We start from the raw sequence: 26,127 nt of genomic DNA on the forward strand, positions 1-26,127 counted from the left end.
ACACTTGTCTGTTAAAAACGACGACTCATTTTTTATAAATAATATTGACATAGGCAGCATTGAGATGATTTGTTGGTCAACAAAAAATCAGCCTCTCATTTAAAAGAAACTAAGCAAATATCCACTCCAATTCATCACAGAAATCTTCTGTACCAAATACAAAAAGTTTTTTTTTTTTTTTTTCTTAAAGCAAGGAAATAATACAGTAAACTAAATACAATAACAAATCACATTAATAAAAATAGAAAACAAATAGGTAACATCTACATGAACAGAAATTATGCTCCAACTCCATCAGATATTCCCCTAATAGAATCAGGAACTTGATTAGGGAAGACAACATTATCGTAGAGAAGTCCTGCAACTGTGGCTCCAAGCAAGGGTCCAACCCAGTATACTGCTTGGTTCTTGAACCTTCCAGCAACCACTGCAGAACCAAATGCACATGCAGGGTTCATCGATCCACCTGAGAATGGTCCTGCAGCCAAAACATTGGCTCCTGCCATCAGCCCTATTACCAAGGGTCCTGTTGCTCCAAGCAGACTTCGTCTAGGATCCCCAGCAGCATAAACAGTATAAACTAAACCAAATGTTAGCACGCCTTCTACTATTGACGCGCCAAATCCTGTCATTTCTTCTGCAATTATGTAGGTTGGAAGATTCTGCAAAATTCGAATACAAACTGAATCAAGAATATACATAAAACACAAAGAATCCATTCAAGATAGTGGAGATGTTATTACCTGTCCAACAGCAGCAACTCTCAAGAGAAGGCAAGCCATGACAGAGGCCACCAACTGAGAAACCCAATAGAATAGAGCAGTTGGAACACTAATGTGGCCTCCAATAGCCATACTGAACGTGACTGCAGGATTCACATGCCCGCCGGAGATGTTGGCAGCGATGTATACAGCAGATGAAAGTGCAAAAGCATTCGCAAGAGCAACTATTACTAGATTGGATGGATCTGCTGCCGGCATCAATTTCCCTGTATTACAGCACAAGATCAAACATAAATTATTTGTCTACTTATTACTCTGCACAAAGCACGCACGCTGTCATCAATGTTTTAAAAGAAAAAAGAAAAGACCACTTGGTTCTTCGGGGAAGATATCATATGTAATTGATACACAATTGACTGTGCATTTTGCAAATATAAAGATTGAAAAACGATAGAGATACACTAATTATCATGTTCCGTCGATTTGATCACAAAATCCTCAAGTTTTCTAAAATGCAATCCCATGGGAATTGAAACAAAATTAAACTGAAAAAGATCCCGAATTTCATTCACTCTTGGTGCGTCGGCTATACATAAATAATCACTGAGACCAATGTATGTGGAAGAAACATGAAAAATCAAGCATAAAATAGAAGAAATAATCTTACTTGAAGCCATGGAAGATCCCACGACAGCAAACACGAAAAAGAAAGTAGAAATAAACTCTGCAAGATATGATCTTAGCGCATCGCGAGTAACAGATTGCTCAAACCGTGCAAGTAGTGAAGTCGGAGCCATTTTTCCAAGCAAACAATTCAAGAGAATTTATGCATTAAAATAAAAACTGTAACCCTTTTCTTTGGAAGCAATTTGAGAACCAAATCTCTGTTTATATACATGCAACGCAAAGAAATGCAACAGTTAGCGAAAAGACTTGTTGAAATTCAAAAGAATAACCGCTGAGTGCTACGTGGCAGCATAATGCCGTAAAATTTGAGTGTTTGCAGTTTTATTTTTTTTGGTAAAGAGTGTTTGCAGTTGAATTTGCAAAATAACATATGGGTAGTGGAAGAAGCGTTAAAAACGACAGAGTATCACGCCATGGGGGAAAGTCAGGGGTGGGTATAATATTATTGACTCTCTCGAGTGGTCAGAAGACCAGTATACTCCTATCATCTCTCAAGCAGATGCTTATTCAGTAAAATATAGAGTCATGTAGCACCTGAGGCTGGAACTGGTAGTGCTAGCCTTCTATAAATTCCGAAAGAGATCAAATAACCAGAACTGTCCCTAATAATCAAAGCAATGAATGCTTACCTGGACTCTTCCTTGAAGGAAGGATCACAATTAGATTTCCAACAACTAGGAGGAGGAGGAGGTTGCTAGGCCTGCATTCTGTTCGTTTGCCGTTGCCATTTCAGGATGGGTCTATTGACATTCAAGGAAGGCACTCCTTAAACTCTCACCAAATTTTTCTCTGCCTGTCTAACTGTAAATACAAGATAAGAAAAATAAAATTCCATTCCTTTCTTTCCAGATTTGCTAACACAGGAAGATAACATGAGTTCGAATATCATCATCATCCATCTTGTTATCAAACGGCTGAATTACTTCCCTCCCCCAAGCATTAACATATGAAAATCCTTCTGCTCCAGGTGAAAACCCCATTTGTGAGAAAAATCAAATGTTTGATGCCCAAGGAGACAAAAGAATAGTAAGTCTTTAATGGCTTCCTTCTCCATATCACATATCAAACATTTTACTGATTTTGCCAAATTCCTTCTAAATAATGCATTACTTTCCAAAAGAAGATCTTTAATTTAGGAGGAGAGATTCTTACCCAGGAGTGAGATGCGTAGGTAGGAGTATTTTCTATTTTAATATTTAATATTTAATAATTATGTGTTGATTATTTATCGATTTAATATCGAATAAATACATATATCCAATTTATGTAAAATTTTCTATTTAAAAAATGTATGAACGTGCGAGACTAATTTTCAAAAATTGACATAGATAGAAGAGAGAATCTTACATTATTCCAATGGTGAAAACATAAATAAAATAATATTTACGATATGGATGCCAACTAAAATAGGAAGGAATATTACGTCATCTTCTAATTCTATCAATGCTAGCTTTTGAAATTAGTTTGGTACATCTATGTATTTTCTAAGCCAAAATTCTTACCAGGTGCATATATCTAACTATACACGATAGATGATCTATATATAATCATTAAATATTAAAGTGAAAAATACTAATACATACGTATCACTCTTCTATTAGTTATGTTATATATACCAAACTTAAGTAAAAATCTCTCATAATTCATTATAACTCTTATTAACGATATAGAATAATAGTTCTACACTATAAACTATTTTTTAAAAAAAAATTATACGTTGTAGGGAAAATAAGAATTAAAATAAAATAATATAATATAAATTATATAAAAATAATATTTCACGAGATAAAGGTAAAATTTTTATTTTATTTAATTTAAAAAAAAAGTAACAAATAAAAATTTTGGAAGGTAATTTCGAGTTTTTAACTCACAATTTATCTAATATTTGAAAGGTTCTAAAAGTTGAAAATTATGTTTTTTTAATTAGTATTTTCTTTCCATAAGTTCCAAACTTTATAAAATCCTCGGAAACCTTTGAAGATCTCTTCCCACTAAATAATGTAACAGAAATCTATTGTCATCATATTCTTTAACCCTTTTTTGTCATTATATATATTATTTTAAGCCTCTTTATAAACGAAATAATAAGAATGGAATTTGCTATGAAAGAAACAAAAAGATAAAACAGAATAAAATAAAAGACATCTATCAAAGAATATTATTAAATTACAGCGAAATAAATCAAGACTGTAACTCTCTATCCGATGCACCACATGAGCTTCAAGAACTGCAGACATCCTGCGATCGGCAATTTCTTCAGTTTTATCCTCTTCTCGTTGTAATTGAAAGTTAAATCTGGCATTGCAGTTGAATCATCAGTACCGTAGAAAACATCTCCTATGTCATGACTCAGGTAATGCTTTGCAGTTGCAGACACACCGGCACCTTCACAGCCATAAACTTCTTTGGCCATCTCCCAAACTATTATTTAATTAGTAGAGCAAAGCCAGAATAGCGTGAGATACATATAATCTTCATATATGGAAGGAATGACTGGCATCAATTCCAACGGATACTTTTCTCAAGTGGAAAACCACAATAGATAGTCTTCTTTTTCTTTCTAGTTCTTCCTATATTATAGTTGATTCTCTTTCTTTAATTGTTAGTTAATTATGTAATTATTTAAAATATCCTGATTAATATTAATATTATCACTTGCGATAATATTGTCATATTAATATACTTTGAAATTGTAACTTGTATAGAAAATTTAATATTTGATAGATTTTATATATGATTATTGGGTAATAGATCAATTAATTTGTGCTGTGCTATTCTTCCAAAAAAATATAATATATTTAGAAGTCATAGAACCAAAATAGCTATATTCTAAAATTTAAAAGAGATTCATTTGTGTATGAAACTATAAAATCAAATTAACACTTTTGACAATATAATTGGTTTATAATTCAAACTCAGCATGGGAATTGAGATCACAATTTCATAATATAATTTCTCATTAAGGATAATAATTAGACCTTTCAGATGCCAAACAAAGCAAGAAAACCTATAATACTTCAACAATCTACGAAGGTCATTTTTTCTTTTGCATTATTTAGACTGCACTTTAGAACGATTGAAAAGTAAAGGAAAACACATAGAGGTCTTTTGTTATAGTTGATTTGGGCCTTTGGGTGTTGGTGATAGAGGTTTGAGAAGGGAGAAGCCAGGCATCAATAAACCAGAAATCAGTGAGCCTTTACAGGAAAGGAAGAGCAAGAAAGGAGAGTAATAATCGAATTACTGCTTAGAGAGATAGGTGATCAAGCCCATTTAGCCATAACAGACATGCCACCGGCACCAAGAAGAACAGCAATATAAGATTTAATCTGGAGCCGAATGCTTCCTTGAAGTTTTGGACCCATGAAATCAGCAGCAAGAAGATCAACTAAAGCCATGTATATCAGAAGTCCAGCTGATGATGCATTTAGTAATCCAACAGTTATCAGAGCAGTTGGACTATTTTCCTTGTATGTCTTTGACAATGCTATCCCAAGTGCTATTCCAAATGGTGTTGTTACCGAGAAGAAAAATGCCATCATCACCTTCTTGAACAGCTTGTACTCCGCCTGTAATTATATATTAAAATCACTGTTATTATATATTGAAATACTAGTCGACGATTAGACAATTTTTTTTTTTCTTTGATGATTGACAATCTAAACGCACCATGTTCTTCTCATACTTTCCACTATATAATATTAAATGGTTCGTATTATTTTATTACCTGGAGAATGCAACCACCAAGACCCATTCCTTCAAACATCTGATGGAAGCAGAGAGCAGCTACCAGACCTTTTATTGAACAGGTGTTGTTGGAGGCTCCTAAAGAGAGACCTATCACAATTGAATGAACTATGATCCCCAGTTCTAGCACCTGCATGTCCGCCACCATTACCATACACGTTACACGAGATTCATTTTAAGAACTTGACATGGATAGATCTATATAAATAAAAGAAAACTCTTGAAAATCTAACCATGGCAATAACTCGATAACGAAGAAGTTGCTGTCCATCAGTTGCTTTAGATGCATGAAAATGACCGTGAGAATGTCCCTGTCCTGCATTCACCGTACCCATCTCTCGATCTTGTTGAACAAGCTCGTTTTCTGGGTTTACCCCGACGCTGCATTTCTTGCTGTATATACTAGTAGCCATAGAATCCACCAGTAGCGTCACTATAGCAGATAACATTGCAACAAACCCTGTGAAGGGGAACTTATGCCATGGATTTTCTTTCAAACAATCAGACCATAACATGTCGAAAGAATCTGGTAGCACATGCATAAACCCAGTAGCAAGAATGATACCAGCTGCAAATGCCTTGACAATAACAAATAAGTTTCTATCTGGACTTAGAGCTGGAATAGAACGCGAAAAAAGCGGTAAACATACACCGATCATACTAGTGACTAATATGGAAACAATGGCTATAATCTTTAAAGGCAAAGCTTTTTTTTTGTCATTACAATCATTTACTTCTGTTTTGCATTCATCCGATTGAGACAGAGCTTGAGATATGAAGATGGAAAGGATGACGAAGGAGATAGAGGTGATCTTATTGAAAGTAGCCATTGATTTGACTCTACAGTTAGTTTCTTGGTAAGTGCATGATCATCCGTCTGTGTTGTAATACTTATATAGAAATTTGTACATCATATGCCTAACATTGTTAAAAAGATTTTATAATAAGGTTCCTCGCTGCTTATTCATTATAACTACCGTTATAAATATATTGTTTTATTGTCAAATTGCAATTAATTAAACTATTGATTTTGGAATCTGAGGATTGCTGCCAACGTGCATTACTAAATGGGTTATCTATACTATTGTTATCGTATGCTACAGTAACTTTTCTTTTTCTTTTTTGTTAAATTTCATTTAGCAGTTTATACATTATTTTGTTCATAACAATTCCTATATTCCAATTTATATTATAAACATTTCTTGTAATATAGTTCTAGTTACCAACATTTGAATATAGAATCCATAGCTATCAAAAGAATTCATTCTATATGATATCTCCGTTGAGATTTCTATCATATATAAAAGAAATTTAATGTATTCAGAGTTAAAGTATAAAACATTTTCTGGTAAAATTCTAAATCTAAATATATTTTATATAAAAGAATTTAAGGACTGAGTGTAAAATTTAGCCCAACGGACGGGCAATTTGGAATAGGACAAAGCTGATAGAAACTTAATCATAAAACAAACATAAACTTGATTTTAGGATATAATTAAGCTTAATGACTATAAATTAAGTTTAAGCTTATCAAGACTGACATGTGAATTAACCGTATTATTACTTGGATATTTAGTTAATTTGATGGTCTACGTATTTAATAATTTATTAAATTTTTGTTTGGCTTAAATCTATAAAACTTATGGTATCAATTTATAAATCTAAAATTTATATACTTTGAATGAAGTTAAAATTAATTTAGAATTTTACATACTCAAATTTGTGTGGAATTAGTTATACTTAAACTAACTCCTAACAAAATAAATAGAATTAAAAAATAAATTCCATATTACTTTATCAACATATTTCATAATAGCAAAGCTTTATCATTTTCATTTTATTTTTTCTCCTCATGTATTTTTTGCAATTAAAATAATTTTTTTAATAGATTTTAACCAAATATATAATAGGAGATAATTAAACTTACATAGTGTTTAGCTGTATCTATAAAATTTATGAAATTTATTAACAAAATTAAAATTTATATATTTTAAATATGGTGAAAGTTAATTTAATATTCTACATAATTAAATTTGAGTAGAATTAGTTATCGTTAAACTAAATTCTAATAAAATAACTAGAATTTCCAAATGCATCCACATTAGTAAGTCAATATATTCCACAACACAAAAATATCTCTTAAATTTTATTATTTCTATTTTATTTTCTCTTAAATTTTTTTTTTTTTCAGAACCCAACGACCGGTGCTGGTTGCAAGCGGGAGTAGCTATACTTTTCTTTATTTGTTCCCTTAATTTCTTTATTATATTTACACTTGTGAATAAAAAATGTATTCTAGTTTCATAAGCATATTGAAATTTAGTTGTTTGGGTTGGTATTTTTAGGAAGTATTTTGAGGATGTTGAATTATGATAATCAAACTAACTATAGGCAAAGAATTATCTTTCATACTAGTCACAATCAAAGTCAATATGTATAAAATTGAGATATTGTTTTTAATTTCAAGATAACATTATCAATCCTGTCATACTTCTATATAGTTTATTTCACAGGAGAATGAAAGTCATAAAATGATGAGAGCAACAATAACTGACAAAACAATAATAATAAGAAGAATAGTTGAGTTTATATGCTAATTAATAGATTTCGTATGGACTCTTTATAATCTATAATACACAGATAAATGAGAGGTAATGTGGCTCGTGTAATCCGATAGAAGTGAGTGTGTAGTTCTTATGCATGCATGTGTTGTACACGAACATTTGTATAATTATTTGGTTTGTCTTTTATTAAAAAAATAAAATAAAATAAAAATAATTTAATATCCGTCTCGATTTTAGATATACAATTATCATCAAATTAAATTATTATAAGAATTGTGAATTACAAATTTACTTTCATATTTATTTTGAGATGTAAATAACAAATTGAGTTATTATAAGAATCAGTTAAAAAAAAAAAAAAAAAATTTAATCTAAGTTGACTTAAATAAACATGAGCTGTAAACCCATTTGGTGAGATAGCAAAACGGCGTTCTCCATTCCGTTTGTTAGAACTTGGAATCTGTGTTTATGTATACAAATGGCTTTCTCCTTTTTTTAATTAATCATTAGAGATTAATGGGAAGTTTCATGCAATCAGCCCCGAATATTCGTGGAATCATGACATTAATCAGACGGATGTACTTACATTAGGTACGGCTCTAATTTTATCCTTATAACCATATATTTAACTTAATTTTATGCTTGTCGGAATCGTCTATAATATAAGACAAATTCAACAACTTCTTGTTGATAATAGTAAACTCTTATCCTACATAGGTTTTTTTTTTTTTTTTTTTTTTTGGGTTTTGAGAGAAGAAAAGTAAACTCTTCAACTGCAACCAGACACTTAAATAATTGATAGTAGAATCATATGTACGGCATGACACAAATTAATTAAACGCCACAAATATTGGAAACAACTTTACTTTTTATTCTCCTCTTCTCATAGCAACATATAAACTCAAATTTTTAATATTATATTTTATTGAAATTTATTTTATTTAAAAAAAAGAAAGTAAAATAAAATAAAATAATAAAATTAGAAAACATATTTTAGTTTATTAATGTAAAATTAATATGAAAACTATATTTATTTTGTTATAATTTAGTTAATTTCATATAAATTTAATTATGCAGAATTTTAAATTAACTCTCATTCCATTCAAAATATATAAATTTTATATTTATAAATAAATTTTATATATTATAACTAAATAATATAAAAGAATTAAAAAGAAAACTAACCGCCTAGAATATGATTGTTACAATTAATGAGATTCGTCTAAAATTGATAATGCGAAGATGATGGATTTGTTGTCATAAGGAAAAAGAATTAGCTTGTTTTATGTAGCTAATGGAATTTTGTAATTAGTATCTGATTTGTTGTTTCTGAGACAGTTTCAAGCATTCACTAGAAAATCCAAGTGAATTAAGGACACAGCCAGCCAGCAGAGACAAACAGGCTTTCCCTTCAGTTCCCATCTCATGCAAGACTTGTTCCCCATGATAACGTCGTTGTAGGGATTAAAACACCAGAACCAGATGCACTCAGCTCGAGACCAGGCTTCCAATTGGCTTGGGCTGATAAAAATGAGGAGAATCTTAGAACATAATCAGGACAATTAAACCACAGCTCTAGGCCCAGAGGCTGATGCTTTCATTTTTCATTATTTGACCCGAGTATAGTGTACTCCATCACTAGACTATCCCAGTCAAATACTCAATTTGTTATTGATTTCTGGAAATATTCAGTAAAGTCTCCACTTGGAAGTTTGATCATCATCTCCTTTATTGCTTAATCTGTATTCCAAGACATGATCCTCAGTATTCTTAAGAAGCAAGAGTTGCAAGGAGGCCTCGTATAAGATCACTGGTATCCTATTATCTTGCCTTTAAATGGCTGAAGAAATTCAGGTGTAAATTGTGCTGATACAGGTCACACACAGCCAGCAAAATGGAAACACCCACCTGCCAATTTCATCACATTCAACTTTGACGCGGCTGTTAACTAATTACAGAACCTAAGAGCTGCGGGTATAGTTGCAAGAGATGATCGAGGCAGAATATGTTGGTGTCAAGCAACACAGGTCCCATAAGTCACTAATTCTGGCATATTAGAAGTCATGAGATTAAGGGCTGCAATCCAGCTAGCAAAAAGCAAAGGAGTGGTCAAAGCTATTTTTGAAGCGGATGGAAAGTTGGTTATTGAAGCAGCCCTGTACAGTAGTCACCCTCATCCTCACCCTCACCAGGATATAAAGCACTATCATTGAAGATTGTTTAGCTTTAGCGCCTTATTCTGGTTTTGTTCCAAGATATTGTAATTGGGTGGCCGATTCAATGGCCAAAACAACCCTGATTTGTTCAAGGTTCTATGCAGACTCTAATGGCCAAATACTGCAGTTGAAGAAGCAGCTTAACTATAATTCTCACTTTGAATGTACGAGTTCCCACCTTATGATAAAGAAAAAAGAAAAAAATAGACTGAAGAAATTTATAGTCGAAAAATATTTTCTATCCAAATTCTTTGTCAAACAGTCAAATTGTTTGCTCTCTCCTTCATCCCTTCTTCAGAGGGTTCTAATGTGTCCCCACGAGGACCATGTGAAAGCAATTTGTAGAAAAATCACATGTGGGTTTCAATTCTATGAATGAGTATCTTGGTATAAAGGCAACAATGGTCGAATACAAGAATATCTAACGTGGTCCAATGCATAGGATACTCATTTCCAAATTCTGGTTAGAGAAATTAACATGAAACTGATTTCATTTCTAGCATAATTGCCAAAGCCCTGTAATAATATTTAGCATAAATTTTCATGCCGTTAGTTCTAAGACAATCTGTAAATAAATTTCACATTAAATGGTAAGAATTTCAATCATTAATATTAAGCTTGAGCAAAGGAGGAGGAAGAGGAAGTGGCTTCCGGACTGGCCTGACCTCTGTCTTGAAAAGAAGAAAAGAAAGCTTGTCCACAGAGAAATACACAAATCCACCACTGGAGTGAGTCACAAATGAACCAAAACTCTTGCCCACAATGCAATGCCATGCCGGTCCATACACCGCATCAAACTCCTAAACAATGCAAAGTGCATAAGAATAACTAAAGTTTGAGTAGAAGAGGATGTGCCAATTAGATTTAGACAATTCATTATCGGTTGTCACTTATTAGTCAGCAAACTTTTCTTTATTTTCAACCATGTTTGAAATTGAGTTGTGCCTCCTATTTCCAAAATTCATATATACTTGATGGTCGCTCATCAATTCAAACAAAAAAATGGGTGCCGGCAAAGTTGTCACCAAAATATCAAGTTTCAAGTTTTATGTAGTATTGGAAAACCTTCAGGTGAATCAGCGTATTTTAAGACAATAAGTCTCATCCCAACTAAGGGCCTAAGTAACAGACCATCATTTAGCATATTTCTTTAAAGACTATTTTAGACAATAACGATTTCCATCATTCCTTACCTTCTTGAGACACATTGCAATATGAGTAGGATTGAGTTTCTTCTCGAGATTTGCGTCAAGGACTGCTCTAGTGCACCGAAACGCACGCTCCTGCATAGCACCAGGCATCTCAGCTGATCTCAATCGTATATTCAAATCAACTGCTATTGCTGCTAGCTTTGCCTGGTTGGGTGGTGGTGCTCTCACCATGGGTGGCACAGCTAAAACACGTCCGGGTGGTGGGCACTGCATCCGCACCAGTCTCCTTCTCCTTCCATCATCTGACGGCAGTCTCTCCATTTCAAACTGAAACAATTTCAAGTCTTCAGAGAGAAAGAAAGAAAAAAGAAAGGCAGGTCCTTTATAGGAAGAAAGAAGAAATTAAAGAATTGTATTTGGTGGGTGGCAGATATCTTTGAACTTTGACTAGGGCAAATGTTATTTCGCATATTTTATGGATTCTGCGTATTGAAAGAGACAAATGACAGAGAACGTTTGTGGTGTTTTAGAAGCGTAAATACAACATGAAAGGGAGATAGCAGAAGGTAAAAGATATGATCAGGTACGGGAACAGAATTGCGTACTACAACAAGGCTAACCCATATTAAATAATAGAACGTGGCTGGGGAATCGTGGTGGTGGCTTGTGAGTGGTCCTTTGCTTCAGCTTTTTTAGCTTGGGAAATGAGTCTACTCTAATTTGATCGTTCAATCTATCATTTGTGGGCCCTACCCCACACCATTATTTGCCACTGCTCACATACTACCCCAGCAGATGAACGAAAGTATGGTAGCTCCTACTACTAAAGCACTGTGCGCATCTCAGCTACTCTAAATCCAGGAAAGAGAAACAAGCCCCACTGATTATGTACTTCAAATGTAGCAGCATAGGAAAGAGAAACCTGAAACTGATATTGCATCCAAAAGGCATCTTGCGTATATAGTGAAGCAAGAAATAGCAGCTACATGATATTGGTAATATATCATTAAGATTTGATGATGGGAATTGGGAAGACATCCCTCTATATATCCAAAATGTATCAACGCCGGCAAAGATTCATCATTCTGATGCACACAAGCATGGAAGAGTCTCTTGTATAAAGATATAGTTCTACAGCTAGAGAAAAATCATCTTGTATATGAAATTTAATATAAACTCCAGTGCAACTCTTCACAAAGGTTGCATCTCTAAGTTGGTTCCCTTTTCAGATGATGGTTCTGAATCCCGGTTATCACTCGCAGAATTCATCTCTTGAACAGGGGGAGGATTGACAATGGTCATTGGCATAACAAAGTTATCTGATAGACGCCCCTTCATCTCCCTGTGCTCCTGGCACAAAGCACACCAATGCATGCAGCAGTGCACCATGCATGGATCACACGGTGAGTTCTGCAGCCAACAGTAGCAACAAGTTAGTAAATTGCAAGCCAGCCCAGCCAAAACTGTCCAGCATACCTAGTCCCAAACTTTCCTCCAAAATACTTATTTTGCCCTCAAAGAGAGTATAAAATTAAGAAATCCAACAAAATCAGTCTGCCCGGCTACAAGAAGAGCATTATTGGTAATATGCAATGAATACACAACTAACATTGTCTGTGAAGTTACATACTACACAACAAACATTGTCTGTGAAGTTACATCCATCACAACAATTCGAATCGCATGGTGCTAATACAATAGCAAACCATAAATTGCAGCAGGAAGTAAATCAGATCAGTGTAATTGCAATAAGTTGTTGTTCTATGGCAAAAGACAATTTGTTACATAAAGAACCTCCTTTACCTCCTTCACTTTCAGCATATCTGCAACAAAATATTTTAGGTACCTTTACCTCCCGCATTGTACAGGTGGTGTCTGCATGCATGGAAATTTTATGATGTGCTTAGCTCTAGCATTAGACTCTCTCCTATCCACCACTCCACAAAACTCCCATCTTTGAAAACTCCTATTTAACTAAATGCTTCTAAAAGATAGCTAAGAAAGCACAAAGCCCTCATCATTAACTGCATTCAGCAAACCAAATAAGCACATACAAGATTCACAGCATAAGAGAAAGTCAGAGTTACCCTGAGGTGATATTTCCTCTGTAAGGATTGCCGAACAAGGCCAGTGTATATACCGCACATCCACCAAGCAAAAAGTAAACCCTCACAAACTAGAAATGATGTCCTTGGATCAACACCATGGAAGATTGCTGTTGCTGCTGCCAGTGCCATTCCGCCTTCAATACAAACAGCATGACAAATGCAAGGTGTGGTCCAAGGGGTATCATCTCTTAGGCTTTCAACATTGCGCCCAAATAGAACGCAAGGGCAAAATAGTCCTGTCCAACCTGCATAGCAGTGTAATAAAAACATTGTAGATTAATCACAATTTGGCAGATTAAAAATAATATTTTAGAAAACTGGATCTGGAGAAGCGCTTATTAAAACAACAAAGATATAAAGGAGAGCCAGTATTATAGAAGAGAACAATAGAGGAACTCCATCCATTTTATAGAAGAAGTCCCTCCACACCTCATCAAGCAAATAAGGTGCAGATTCTAGTTATCTTATCCATCCTAATTTAAAAAATAAAACATATAAAAACATAATTAGCAAAATCTTGATAAAGCCACACAGTTGTTGCTAAAGCATTGATAGACACAAAAGTTACCATAAACCAAACACCCTCAAAATGTTAAAGAATAGCATATTGCTTAGCTTTGAAATAAGATTCTCCAATTTCTTAAATCTCCTCAAACTACTACTACACGCACATACATCTCCATAGGCACAAATTTTAGGATGAGAAACAAGATGGTGACCAGAATAGGGAGTTAGCAACATTGTTTGTTCTTAAGCAATTTTTATTTATATCAAAAAAATCCAGTGGTCCAAAATTACACGGTTACCTCAGAAAAAATGACAAAATCTACATCATTAAAACGGATCCCTTAAAATAAACTTACAACTTTCAGTATCTTCAGTACAGCCAAAAATTCCAGTAGTCCAAGGCTCATCTGCAGGAGGCTCAAAGTTTTCCGGCAAAGGCTGCCCACATTCGTTGCACTTGCGAACATTCAACTGCCAAAACATAAAACAGTTACACAAATCTCAAGTCTGGAAACGAAACTGATATATATATAAAGAAAAAAAAAGGAGAAAGAGAGAGATTTGAAACCTGAGGAACTTCGATGGGTTGATTGAGCTCGCCAGGCTTAATATCCTCTATAGCCGCTTGCTCTTTTGTTAGCTTCACATATCGTGAGTGCGCACTAGCCTCTGCCATCATCTGATCTCACCAATAAATCCTCTAAAAGAATGCGATAAAACTGTTTTCAGTTTGGCCAAATCTGGAAAAGCTGTCTCTAAACTCTGAATTAAGCAAGCCAGAACCGAAATTTCGCGACGATCTCGATCTCCAACATTGAGAATTGTAAGGAAATTAAAAGGTCAACTTCAACTGCCCCTCCTGCCTGTTCTAGTCTTTGCAATTTCCTCATACACGCTAAACAAGCATCGATACGCTGCGTTTCAACCCTTGAGCCAGCAGATTGTGAACAATTGGTCGGCCCGTCCAATTAAAATTCAGCAGCTTGGATTAAGGGAAATCGCTAGTAATTCATCGTAATTAGACGAATAACAGTTTGCCACATCATCCTTTTTAAAATATAAATTGAAAAGAATTTGCTCAAAGTTTAGATTTTATACAAATTAAGGAGAAATTATATTATAGATCGGATCTCTTATACCAAATTACCAATGTCTGACATTAAATTACAATTTAATATAGCACTGATATATTTAAAATATAAATAAAATAAGCAAAATGTAAAAAATAATTATTGCTAACTTTTCACTAAAATAAAAAATCTTGTTTTATTACACACTAATATTTCATTGGATTATTATTTTATGTTATATGCTAAACATAAACAATTTGTGTTATTATTTAAAATGAGATATGCATTTATTGTTAATTAAAATCACAAGTATTAGTCATTTATATATATATATATATATATATATATATATATATATATATATATATATATATATATATATATATATATATATATACTTTTATTTTTATTTTTTAATATGTGTGCTTAGATTTTGACCATAAAATTTTATGTACTATTTTTACATATGAAATTTAAGTTTATGTATAATTTTATAATTTATTTTATTAATAAGTTACATTCGTAATTAAATATCCACCATAATCCAATAAATGTAAAATATTAATTATATTTTAATATTATATTAATTAATAAATCATTTTCTAAACATATAACGATACTAATTTTCTCTCAAAAATTATATATTAATATTATATTAATTAAAATATTAATTTTTAGTTAAATAATTATCTAATAAAATTCTAAAATTTTAAAAAAAATATTTAGAAACAATTAATTAATTTATTTTTCTAATATTAATATCAAATACTAAAAAAAACTTATTAAATTTTATTTATTAACTTGATTTTATATCAAAATAATAATAATTTTACCTGTGCAATACACAGATTCATGACTAGATTGTCTAATTTACCTTTCTAAATTATAATATTTCTTGTATATATATTTTTTAATTTTTCTTTTAAGTATTCAACTGGTAATTAAAATCATTTTTTCCCCATTGATAAATTATATCTGCTGAAATATTGTGTTTTATAACCTTTTTAAGGAAAATAAATATTGTCGATTTTGAATTTCGTTCCCATTGAAATTGAGAATTACCATTCAAAGCACAAAGTTTTTGAATTAAAAATCGTTATAAGTCATGGGATACAATTTATAGTTTCTTCCCTTCTCTCTTCAGGGGTTTTTATTTTTATTTTAGCATTACTTTTGATTCTGGTAACATTTTTCCACTTTCAAAAGTCTAAGTATTTTCAAAATTTATTGAGATTGTTATCTGATTTTAAATATTATTATCATTGTTATTGTTCTATTACATATCTTTAATTAATTTTATTTAAATTGAGAGTTTCTTAAGAAAAATTAAAGACCAATTGAGATATATTGAGTATGCTTACCTCTTTAGCTCTGTTATTGATCTTATACTTTTTATTTTTAGGCAACAAAATCAGGATTATTGATTTTGTTATGTTTCGGATGAAATGAACGTAATATATTATTTTATTAAAAAAATATAAAAAAAATATTTATTATTCTATATCAATCAAAATTTCAGTCATTTTGAACCAGAATGATCAAGATTGGCCAAAATAACTATTATGGCCGAGTTTAATGAGATAGACCGAGATGAGGTAATTTTATCATTTAATTGAGTTAAATAGTTTAATAACTTTTAATCCTAACTCAATAAATTTTTTTATCTCTCTATCAATCAAAATAAATTAAATCTAAAATTTTAAAATAAAAAATCTAAAATTCTGGATAATAATATCTTTATTTTTTACTATTATTCCATTTGTGTGCTCCACAGTTTAACTATGCATTTTTTTCACTATTTCATCAAATTATTTTTATAATTTAATATATATTATTTAGTAATAACAACTCAAGACTTCTGTAATTTGATTTTCATGACTTTATATCACAAAATACTATTATATATTTTAATCGATTGTATTATAAGAAAGATTTTATTATTGTAATTCTATAATAATGAAAAATTGAATTTATGTTTGTTTGTTGCTTTCTGATATACTATTTAATTAGATTATAAATAATAACTTTGTAATGTTATATTTAAATAGTCTAAATTTGAATTATATATATAATCCGGAACAATTCGAAACGGGATATTAAAATATTTTAATATTAAAATATTTAATTTCAATAACAAATACCAAACGAATTCATAACTTTAATCGGAATATAAAATTTAATCCTCATCCCACCTCTCAATTATTACCTAAAGAGCCCTTTTCATATCATCTTCGTAAGTCAATTTTTGTTATTAAAGTTCGTTATTTCTTTGACAAATGATTCTCTGACATAAATTACTAAGGTAATTAAATATATAGATTTGTTCTTACAGGCTTCAATATGTATCAGAGCCCACTCGACTTGGACTAGTTTTAGATAAAAGGCAATCAGGCCGAAGCGCAGCTCTTTTCTATATTTAGAACATAAAAATAAATATTAATATTTTTTTATTTATACATATATTTTTTATATAAAAAAAACAATAAAACTATTTATTTTTTTCAGAATATCTTATAACAATTATTTTTAATTTAACCTGACTGATTCGAGCCTAAAAATCAAACATAACTACAAATAAACTATTATATATTTATATTAATTTTAATCATTTTTAATTCTTACCGAATAATGTTTAATATGGATAATGAACTAATTGTTGCACGATCTGTTTCTTCTATGGTCCAAAAGGGCTAACTCGGCTATCGAGGTTCAAAAGAGCAGAAAGACCTACCATGGCGAGGTGCCTCTTTATGGTCTCAGCTTGAGGATACTCTCCTGCCTTGAGTTTATAGCATGAGGATTATAGAATGAACAGCTCTCGACTCCCTGTGATATCAGAGCCTTAGTGACAGAGAAGAGAAACCCAACCACAATGTCTTCAGAAATTACTACTTACACTTCTACCCTGCAACTCTCCCCTTCTTGCAAAAAAACTATATCCAACAAAATAGACCATCTTGTAGAAATTTCTCACATATCTGAGAATGTCCAAGTTGAAAACACCTTTGTACCTATCATAAACCCATATAATATCTTTAAAAAATAAAATTTTGTCAGAAAGACCCTCAATCAAATTATCCACAAACAACCCCTTTCTGTTAAAGAATATGTACAATCTTCTTCCCTTTCTCAATGTTCTCTTACTGCTACCACACAGGAGCAGTATGTCACCCTTGAGATCCCAACATCCTTCATAGAACAATGGAGGAAACAAGGCTATACACATCTCCATCTCGGAGCTGTCAGACTAGTCTTATCCTATCATGGGAGGATGGGTCTACCGGTTACAGCCCGTATGTCGCTGCTGGACACCAGATATCTTAAGTACGAACATGCAGTAATTGGCACGATAGTCACAACACTTAACACAGGCAGTGTTGTTTTAACTTTCTTTCCCAATTTCAATCTATCCCTCAACGATCCCTACCTATCAACTGCACTCAAAATACAAGTCCAGATCACGAGAGCAAATCAAGTAATTGATGCTCTCTCTGCGACCCTACATCATCAGATAGTCTACAGATTACAGGATCATGCCTTTAATCTCCAAATCCCAGGCTTCCAAGCCTCCTCTGATGCTTTGTTCATTATGGCTGATTCTGGCCAGATTCCTACAATTGTCCAGGCTCCAAGGCAGCTGAAAAAAGAAGATCTGCAAAAGTTGATCCCAACTGAATGGGTAACCAACTATGAAAAGCTTCAGGCATCCCAAGCTAAGCCTGTTCAAGCCACCGACCCCCTTTTTATCAATCAAAAGGACGAAACAGTAAAAACGATCTTCACAAAAACAGGAGAATCTTCTTTTGCACCATCTATCTTCCAGGCATCAATGATACAGCCTGTATCTAAGCCAAGGGAGAAGATCCCTATCCATTCATTCCAGTCCTCTGGACATCAGATCTATGCTGCTAAAGTAAAAGGACACTTCATCTGGGATGTTGACCCAGGAAAGTACCAACCAAGATGCACCTGTGAAGATGATCTCGATTTTGCTGAACCTTGTTTTAAGCATTCTAACAAAAATCCATGAGTTATGACTCCAGACTCTCCATGCTCAGCCATGGAACCAAGGCCGGATGACCGGGATTCAGACGGTCCTTGGATGGGCATCCCCCAAAAATAAAAGCAGAGCAAAGCATCGCTCCCAATGTTCAACGAGGCCTTAGACCTTCTTGCAAAAGAAGGAAAAACTGTTCTTGACATCTCTTTTGATGAAATGAAAGAACTTTTGGCTCAATTGGGAGTTGAATTTGGAAAAAGTTCTTTTGCAACTTGCAGAAAGGAGATCCAGGCTGATCTACCAGCAGTGCAACCACCCCATGCAATCCAAAGTTGTTATATATTCCAGCCAGAAGATTTCCCTCCTCTAGGGAAGACTAAGAATAAGAGATCGGAAATCCTTCCCTCAAGGATTACTCCCTCCGGATCTATAGAACCCCTCACACCACCAGAAGAGGTTCTGAACTGGCAAACTTCAAATTCCATTGTCCAGAATTCCTATCTAAAGAAAATAGACGGAAAACTGGATCAGGCACTACATCTGGCTCATAAACTGGACCACAAGTTGGATACATTCTCTCAGGAAGTACTCCAACTCTATTCATCACTCACTGCCAAATATCAAGCTCTGGACAAAGAGCTTTGAGTTCCTCAGCCGATCACTCCAGCCTTCATCCAGAAGGAAAAGGAGATTACAAGGCTGAAAAGGTAAATTGACCAGATTGAACATGATCTTAGAAGAGATCAGACTACTATGGTCCCATCTTTTACATCAGCAGCTTCTACATCTTCTGTTATTGCTCCCTCATACTATTCTTCATTTTCTTTTCTCCCACAGCCAGAACAACAACAAAAAACTCTCTATCAGCCCTTTAGCACTTTCTCTCATCTTTACCCAAGAGACTCAAGAACCCAGCAAAAGAAAATTTCTCATTCTTTAGCCTCTAAAGAAAAATTACTAAAACAATCTCTCATCAGTCCCTATGATTCTGATTTCTCCTCAAACACCTCAGAAATGGCGGATATCACTGAAATTCTGATGAATACTTCTACTACTGATCCCAGCCCAGAAGTAATGGAACCTGAGGATGAGGATGCACAGTTATTTTTTGCTCCTACTGGAGCTCCATACCCAAGGTCAAAACCGACAACTGGTACGGGACCTTGGTTCTCCTTTGATGACCTGCCTCCATCAAAATGGAAGGACAAGCTTTCTGAATTCTTGGCATGGATGGATCTCCAAATGACCCTTGAAGGGGCCACACTCAAAAGGGTTCTTGCCGAATTTGTCACGAGGTTCACAGGAAGCTTGAGAGATTGGTTTCAGTCACAGCCTGAGTATACCAGGCTTCAATTTGTGACACTGCCAACTCCATCAGCTGCGGTTATAGTCCTCCATAACCAGTTCCTTGGAAGTTATGATCTTGTCATACGTCAACAAAAACAAGAATTCTTTGATCGAAAATGTTGTTCGTTAAAAATGAAGGATCTGGAAAGACATTATTCTGCTATGTCTAAACTTTGTTATGTCATTAGAGGATATGATGGTGATGATACACTAAAGTATACTTTCATCGCCTCATTACCAGATGAAATACAACCAGAGGTCAACAACATGATTACTGCAACAAAGAAACCGGTCACCTCCATCACTCTTGGAGAAATTTGGCAATTCACTCTCTCTTCCATCAAGAGACTCTGTGACCAACAAGATCTGTTCAGAAGGCTATCTCAACGAGATTTAATAGTTCAAAAAGCCTGTAATAAAAATCATTTCAAGATCAAGTGCAAGGCCTCAACCTGCGTCTGTTCCAATCATAAAAAGAAGACTGGGTATCATTTCCAAAAATACCCATGCAGGAATAAGGAGTTCAGAGAAAGGAAGACGCGCTCAAAAGGGTTCAGATATTTCCGAAAGAAGCGGAATCAAGGTCACAAATCTGATAGATACTACATCTGCAGAAAAAAAGGACACTATGCTAAGAACTGTCCCCAGAATTCGGAAAAATCAGCAAAAATGATTCAACAAGTCAATATGTCTATGTCCCTTCCAGACTCATTTGAAGAGGATATAGAATCTCTCCTCTCAGAGCAGGATAATCTGACTCTAGAAAGTCTTTTTGGGATTGAGGCGGAATATTCAGATTCCATGGAATCCTCAGAAGAGTCCTCTTCAGACTCGGATAACAGCGAGATCCCAATCTTGATGATCAGTCTCTCTTTGAGAGAAGAAAAAGAAGAAGACATTTTGAGAGATGTAATGCAGTACCCGTTCTCTCCATATCCACTCCCTCAGTTATCTCAGTTCTCTACTCCTGAGTCCTCTCAACCTGTGACCAAAATCCCTCTAGTTCCCTATGTTCCTATACAAATCCTACCCTCAAAATATGCAAAACTTGTTCCAGTTATAGCTTTCTTTGACACTGGAGCTCAAAGAAGCATGATGAATCCAGAAGTCCTTCCATCTGAATACTGGAAGCCCCATGATCAGTTTTTCAGGGCAGCCAATGGTCAAACCTTCAAAACTACTCTGATCACAAAACAAAAAATCGGGATACAGTTTTTTCCTGATTGCGTAGTATGGACGCATATCATTGGTTCAGATCTTCCAAGCAAGGACATCCTGATAGGGTTTGATGTCTATCATCAAGCTCAGAAGCTCCAGATTCTCCCCACTGGCATAAAATTCAAAAGACAATTTCGGCCATACACAGAGACCTCAAATCTGTTCACTATAGCAGATACCGGTCCACCATTCTTGCAATACACAGAAAAATTCATTCTCTTTTGTCCAGAATCTCATTCATACTTCCAACACCCTCTTCCACTATGGAAAAATCCCCAGTTCTATATCAGTCTCCCTTTCAAGCTCAATGAAGATATCAACCCCACAAAGGCCACACATTTGAAAATGTCTCCTACAGATCTAGCCCTCGCCAGATCAGAATGTTTAACCCTGTTACAGCAAGGCCTCATTGAGCCTACAACCTCACAATGGGCTTGTCAAACCTTTTATATGGAGAAATGGTCTGAAAAGATACGAGGAAAAAAGAGACTTGTCATAGACTACAAGCCCCTAAACCATTTCCTACAAGACAACAGATTTCCTCTCATTCGAATCTCAAACCTCAAGGTCCATATCCAAAAGGCCCAATTCTATTCCAAATTTGACCTGAAAGCGGGTTTTTGGCAGCTGGGTATCCAGCCCTCAGAGAGATACAAGACAACCTTTTGTATCCCTAATGTCCAGTATCAATGGACAGTCATGCCTTTTAGGCTCAAAACAGCCCCTTCCCAATTTCAAAAGACCATGATTGAAATCTTTGGGCCTATCCTTTACTCCTTTCTGATCTACATTGATGACATTCTCCTATTCTCGGATACAGCTGAGGAACATCATCAACTCCTAAAACAATTCCTCGCCATTATTCAAAAATATGGCATCATGCTGTCAGAAAAGAAGAGTCTTATTGGCCGACAAGAGATAGAATTCCTTGGCATGCAATTAAAAAATGGCCAATACACGTATGGTCCCCATTTGACAAAGGAACTTGATCACTTTCCAGAAGAAAATCTCTCAGTAAAACAAATTCAACAGTTCCTTGGGATTTTGAATTATGTCAGAGAGGCCATACCACACCTGTCCAATTACATATGTCATCTCTCAAAGATGCTCAAGAAGGACCCTCCTCCTTGGGGAACAGAGCAGACTACAGCTGTCCGAAAACTAAAAGAGCTGGCCCACAATCCTCCACCTCTCACTATCCCATCCATAGGAAAGCTCATTCTCCAGACAGATGCGTCTCATTATGCATGGGGGGCCATCCTCCTTGAAAACCTCAATGGCAAAGAACAACTGTGTGGTTACACATCTGGATAGTTTTCTTCTTCAGAAAGACATTACCACACAACCTACAAGGAGATTTTGGCAGTCAAATACGGGATAAAGAAATTCAAATTCTTTTTTATTGGACAGCATTTCCTGGTTCGAATGGATAATTCTTCTTTTCCAAAAATCCTTGAATCCAACCAGAAAGCCTTACCAGAACCTCAATTATTGCGGTTAAAATCATGGTTCAGCAGATATGATTTTGAAGTTCAGCATATAAAAGGGACGAGAAATCTAATTCCAGATTTCTTATCCAGACTTTCAAAACTATAAAATCAACCTACAGTCCTCCTCACCTCGACAGTAAATCTTCCTATAATCTTTATGGCTTCTTCATCTTCAAAAACCACTCTACAACCTTCCTCACCACCAGATCTTTCCACCAACCTCACAACCAAACAGGTCACTAATTTTGCCAGAAATATGATGTTCCATTATTTGGCAACCTTTCAACAAACTTTCTCACTACCCATCCAACCCAACTTATTTTTCCCAGATTACCCTTGGTGTCTGATTTATCACTTGTCTCCTACCCATCCGTAGATTGAAAGTGAATTATGGTTCTTATGGTGTCTTTCTACAGTTTGTCATCATGCTATTGAAATTCCCATCATGAATCTCTTACATTTCTTCAATAATAAGACAAATTCAGGATCATATCCATGGAGATACCTCACTTAGTTCAAAACTTCGTACCAATGGACAAGGGAACTCCTTAAGCTTATGCATGAGAACAGATTATTTACAGACAATAATCCCAGAGCTTCGGAATACCATGCCATTTTCATCTTCCACAGGCCTTATCTTCAGCTCTCGGAAGACACTTATGCAACTCAAAATATCTGCCATTATTGGAGAACACTTGATGTACCTTTGCATCTTGCTCCTCCACCAATCACAAAAGATCTGAAGCAGGCCCTCCAACTAAGAAATGAATTAGGAACGACTGATGTCTCTACACCATTAGTCTGCACTTTCAATGGACATCGTGTCCAACACCCCATTGAACATTTCAACTTTCCCATACTTCCGACCCCACTGGATGATCCAAGCCTGACCAATGAACAGAAGGATGCCATCATGCAAGATTCTCAGCCAATGGATGATGATCACTATGACAGTATTTTCTAAATACGTGGTGTGTGTGCTGGACATGAAGACAAGCTTCCTACCCAATAATTCAAAAGATAGTGGTTGTGTGTGCTGGACATCAAGACAAGTTTTCTCTTCCATAATAATACAATAATGAAGATGAGATGTCAATTTCATCTTTCGGTGCATTATTTTTCACATGTGTATAGTAGCAGCATTATTAAGACTTTTTGTCTTAAGATGCATGTGAAGCTGTTGGTCCGTGTATTATTAGTTTTTGAGCTGTCAGTCAGTGTATTATGGGTCTTTACTTTTGTAAGTGGAAAATCAAGATAAGATTCTCACATTGTCTCTCCCTGTCGTTTTGTATTATCACTCCTCTATATAAGGAGAGGTCGATTAAGAATGAAAGGAAGCAAGTTTTCCCTTTCATCTATGACTATCATACTCTCTCTTATGGCTTTCTAAATTTTCTTCCTTCTCTTCTTCTCGATCCATTGGCAATGAACTAATTGTTGCACGATCTGTTTTTTCTATGATCCAAAAGGGCTAACTCGGCTATCGAGGTTCAAAAGAGCAGAAATACCTACCATGGCGAGGTGCCTCTTTATGGTCTTAGCTTGAGGATACTCTCCTGCCTTGAATTTACAGCATGAGGATTATAGAATGAACAATTAATATTTAATATTAAAGTATAAATATAATATAATGTGAATAGTGCTCTAAATCTAACAATTAATAAATATTTTTATTTATAAAATATAAATATAAATAATTAAAGCGATGATTTATTCCATGTTAAAAAAAAAAACTTATTTTACATTCATCCTAGCTGATCAAAATGTACACAAGAATAATAATTATTGTTTTCAAACAACTAATAGTAGCTAGTATATTATTTATATATTACTGCACCTGCCAGTTATAATCTAAGAGAAAAAATAAAATTCAACCGTAGAGTTGATTAATTATAAACAGTATGACATATAGGAAAACTTTGAAGCACAATGTAACTGCACTGCAATATCCATAGCTACAAAGATGAACGAGAGACATATTTCAGTTTTCCATTTTCAAGAATTCACTGCTATGATTGAGTTTTGTTTGCTGGGATTATAAAATTTACGAGGGCCAGTTTCTATACCAACCAGCCCAGGCAGAGACCAATCCGCTAATCCCAAGAGTAACAGTATGGTTACAGAATGGGTTTGGTTCAATCTCTGCAAGTGCAATGATCAAGTCTGCAATATTAGCTGCTACTGCCATCAACCTCATCACTCTATCTGCTCTAATCTTCCTGATATTTTCTTGCACTTCCTTCGGGTCATCCTCTTTTGTAGAAACAAGCTTTCTCTCTTTCCTTATCCCCTCTCTTATCATAATAAAATCAGCTATCACAAAAAATATATACCCAAAAGACTCACCAAATGCTGAAATGAAGCTCATCCGTTTTGCCAACTTAGCATCCAAAGTCCCAATTCTCGATAACCAAAGAAAATGGTCAAAAAAGAAGTAAACCATTTCTCCTGCATTAGCAAGAACAGCTAAGAACCTGAAAGTCGTGCTTGAGCCTGGGCCTCTTCTTAGAGCATTGAAGCCAGTGAGAAACCTGCCAGTTCTAAAAGCTTTTCTGCTAAGCCCGGATGCAACTTCCCATTGCTTGAATCTTTGAGCAATTTCTGGGTGTTTGGATTCTGCATGCCAATTGACAAGCTTGGATACGTATTGGAAAGTCTTGACAAGCTTGTCTATCCCATCTCTCTTTGCCAAGAACACGACTAGCTTGTCCACTGTGTCATTCATGGTGGCGTGGGAGGTACTGAGAGTCGGACAGGCCTATGGGCTGATGTTAATTATTTGAGAATTGACGATGAGGCTAAAGAAGAGTTCATTTGGATTCTGTGGAGAACTTGTATACTCCATAAACTAAAGATGAGAGCCACAGATGGATGCTTCTTTGGGATAATTCTGTAGGATGAACGTGAACCAGTAGTTTTCTTTTCATTCTAGAGTTTTTATTTTTTATTTTTTTGGAGCTAATTTTCTAAATTGTAGGCTCTGTTTTTGTCTTTTCTGGAAAGAAATTATTTCGTCCTTTACCATGTTAACAGGACGAACGAATTCTGGTTACATTTCATTTTTAATGATTTCATTAATACAGATAAAAGTTTTAGATCCTACCCTTTACTGTTCACGCCTTTTATAATAGAAGTCTATCAATTAAGAACTCAAATTCAAGCGATCATGTAACCAGAATAGTTAATTTTTCTTATGAGAAATTTAAAGTTAAAAGGTTTTTCATATTAAAAGAATAATATCTATAAATCATAACTTATCTAAGTAATTCAAGATAGAGTTTTTAAAACCGGCTCAAT

At 34.3% G+C, this 26,127-nt stretch overlaps 5 protein-coding genes across 7 annotated transcripts; all 5 read right to left on the bottom strand.

Annotated features, from left to right (window-relative positions):
• Positions 1–82: 82 nt before the first annotated feature.
• Positions 83–2,572, bottom strand: LOC8289608 (probable aquaporin TIP5-1). 3 transcript variants are annotated; one of them, XM_025158386.2, is made up of 4 exons: positions 2,039–2,572; positions 1,390–1,606; positions 744–988; positions 83–662 (listed from the first exon to the last, which is right to left on the bottom strand). In XM_025158386.2, the coding sequence occupies exons 2-4, from the start codon at positions 1,517–1,519 to the stop codon at positions 279–281; spliced, it is 759 nt and encodes a 252-aa protein (XP_025014154.1). In that variant the 5' UTR covers positions 1,520–1,606; positions 2,039–2,572; the 3' UTR covers positions 83–278. The 3 variants fall into 3 exon arrangements, with proteins under 3 accessions (XP_025014154.1, XP_015578924.1, XP_002510961.1); XM_015723438.2 differs by lacking the exon at positions 1,390–1,606; XM_002510915.3 differs by having other exon boundaries at positions 1,390–2,572.
• A 1,776-nt stretch (positions 2,573–4,348) lies between these two features.
• Positions 4,349–6,042, bottom strand: LOC8266080 (fe(2+) transport protein 1). The gene is made up of 3 exons (XM_002510913.3): positions 5,390–6,042; positions 5,137–5,286; positions 4,349–4,978 (listed from the first exon to the last, which is right to left on the bottom strand). The coding sequence occupies exons 1-3, from the start codon at positions 5,984–5,986 to the stop codon at positions 4,673–4,675; spliced, it is 1,053 nt and encodes a 350-aa protein (XP_002510959.2). The 5' UTR covers positions 5,987–6,042; the 3' UTR covers positions 4,349–4,672.
• A 4,367-nt stretch (positions 6,043–10,409) lies between these two features.
• Positions 10,410–11,863, bottom strand: LOC8266079 (dynein light chain, cytoplasmic). The gene is made up of 2 exons (XM_002510912.4): positions 11,130–11,863; positions 10,410–10,736 (listed from the first exon to the last, which is right to left on the bottom strand). Exons 1-2 carry the CDS (start codon positions 11,406–11,408, stop codon positions 10,536–10,538), a joined length of 480 nt encoding a protein of 159 aa, XP_002510958.1. The 5' UTR covers positions 11,409–11,863; the 3' UTR covers positions 10,410–10,535.
• A 241-nt stretch (positions 11,864–12,104) lies between these two features.
• LOC8266078 (cell number regulator 6) lies at positions 12,105–14,618 on the bottom strand. Its single transcript, XM_002510911.4, has 4 exons — positions 14,271–14,618; positions 14,059–14,173; positions 13,175–13,440; positions 12,105–12,497 (listed from the first exon to the last, which is right to left on the bottom strand). The coding sequence occupies exons 1-4, from the start codon at positions 14,379–14,381 to the stop codon at positions 12,279–12,281; spliced, it is 711 nt and encodes a 236-aa protein (XP_002510957.1). The 5' UTR covers positions 14,382–14,618; the 3' UTR covers positions 12,105–12,278.
• A 10,076-nt stretch (positions 14,619–24,694) lies between these two features.
• LOC8266077 (peroxisomal membrane protein 11B) lies at positions 24,695–25,932 on the bottom strand. Its single transcript, XM_002510910.4, has one exon. It carries the CDS (start codon positions 25,553–25,555, stop codon positions 24,875–24,877), a length of 681 nt encoding a protein of 226 aa, XP_002510956.2. The 5' UTR covers positions 25,556–25,932; the 3' UTR covers positions 24,695–24,874.
• Positions 25,933–26,127: the final 195 nt, after the last annotated feature.

This window comes from Ricinus communis, chromosome 4 (genome assembly GCF_019578655.1).
Source record: "Ricinus communis isolate WT05 ecotype wild-type chromosome 4, ASM1957865v1, whole genome shotgun sequence".
Classification (NCBI taxonomy): Eukaryota; Viridiplantae; Streptophyta; class Magnoliopsida; order Malpighiales; family Euphorbiaceae; genus Ricinus; species Ricinus communis.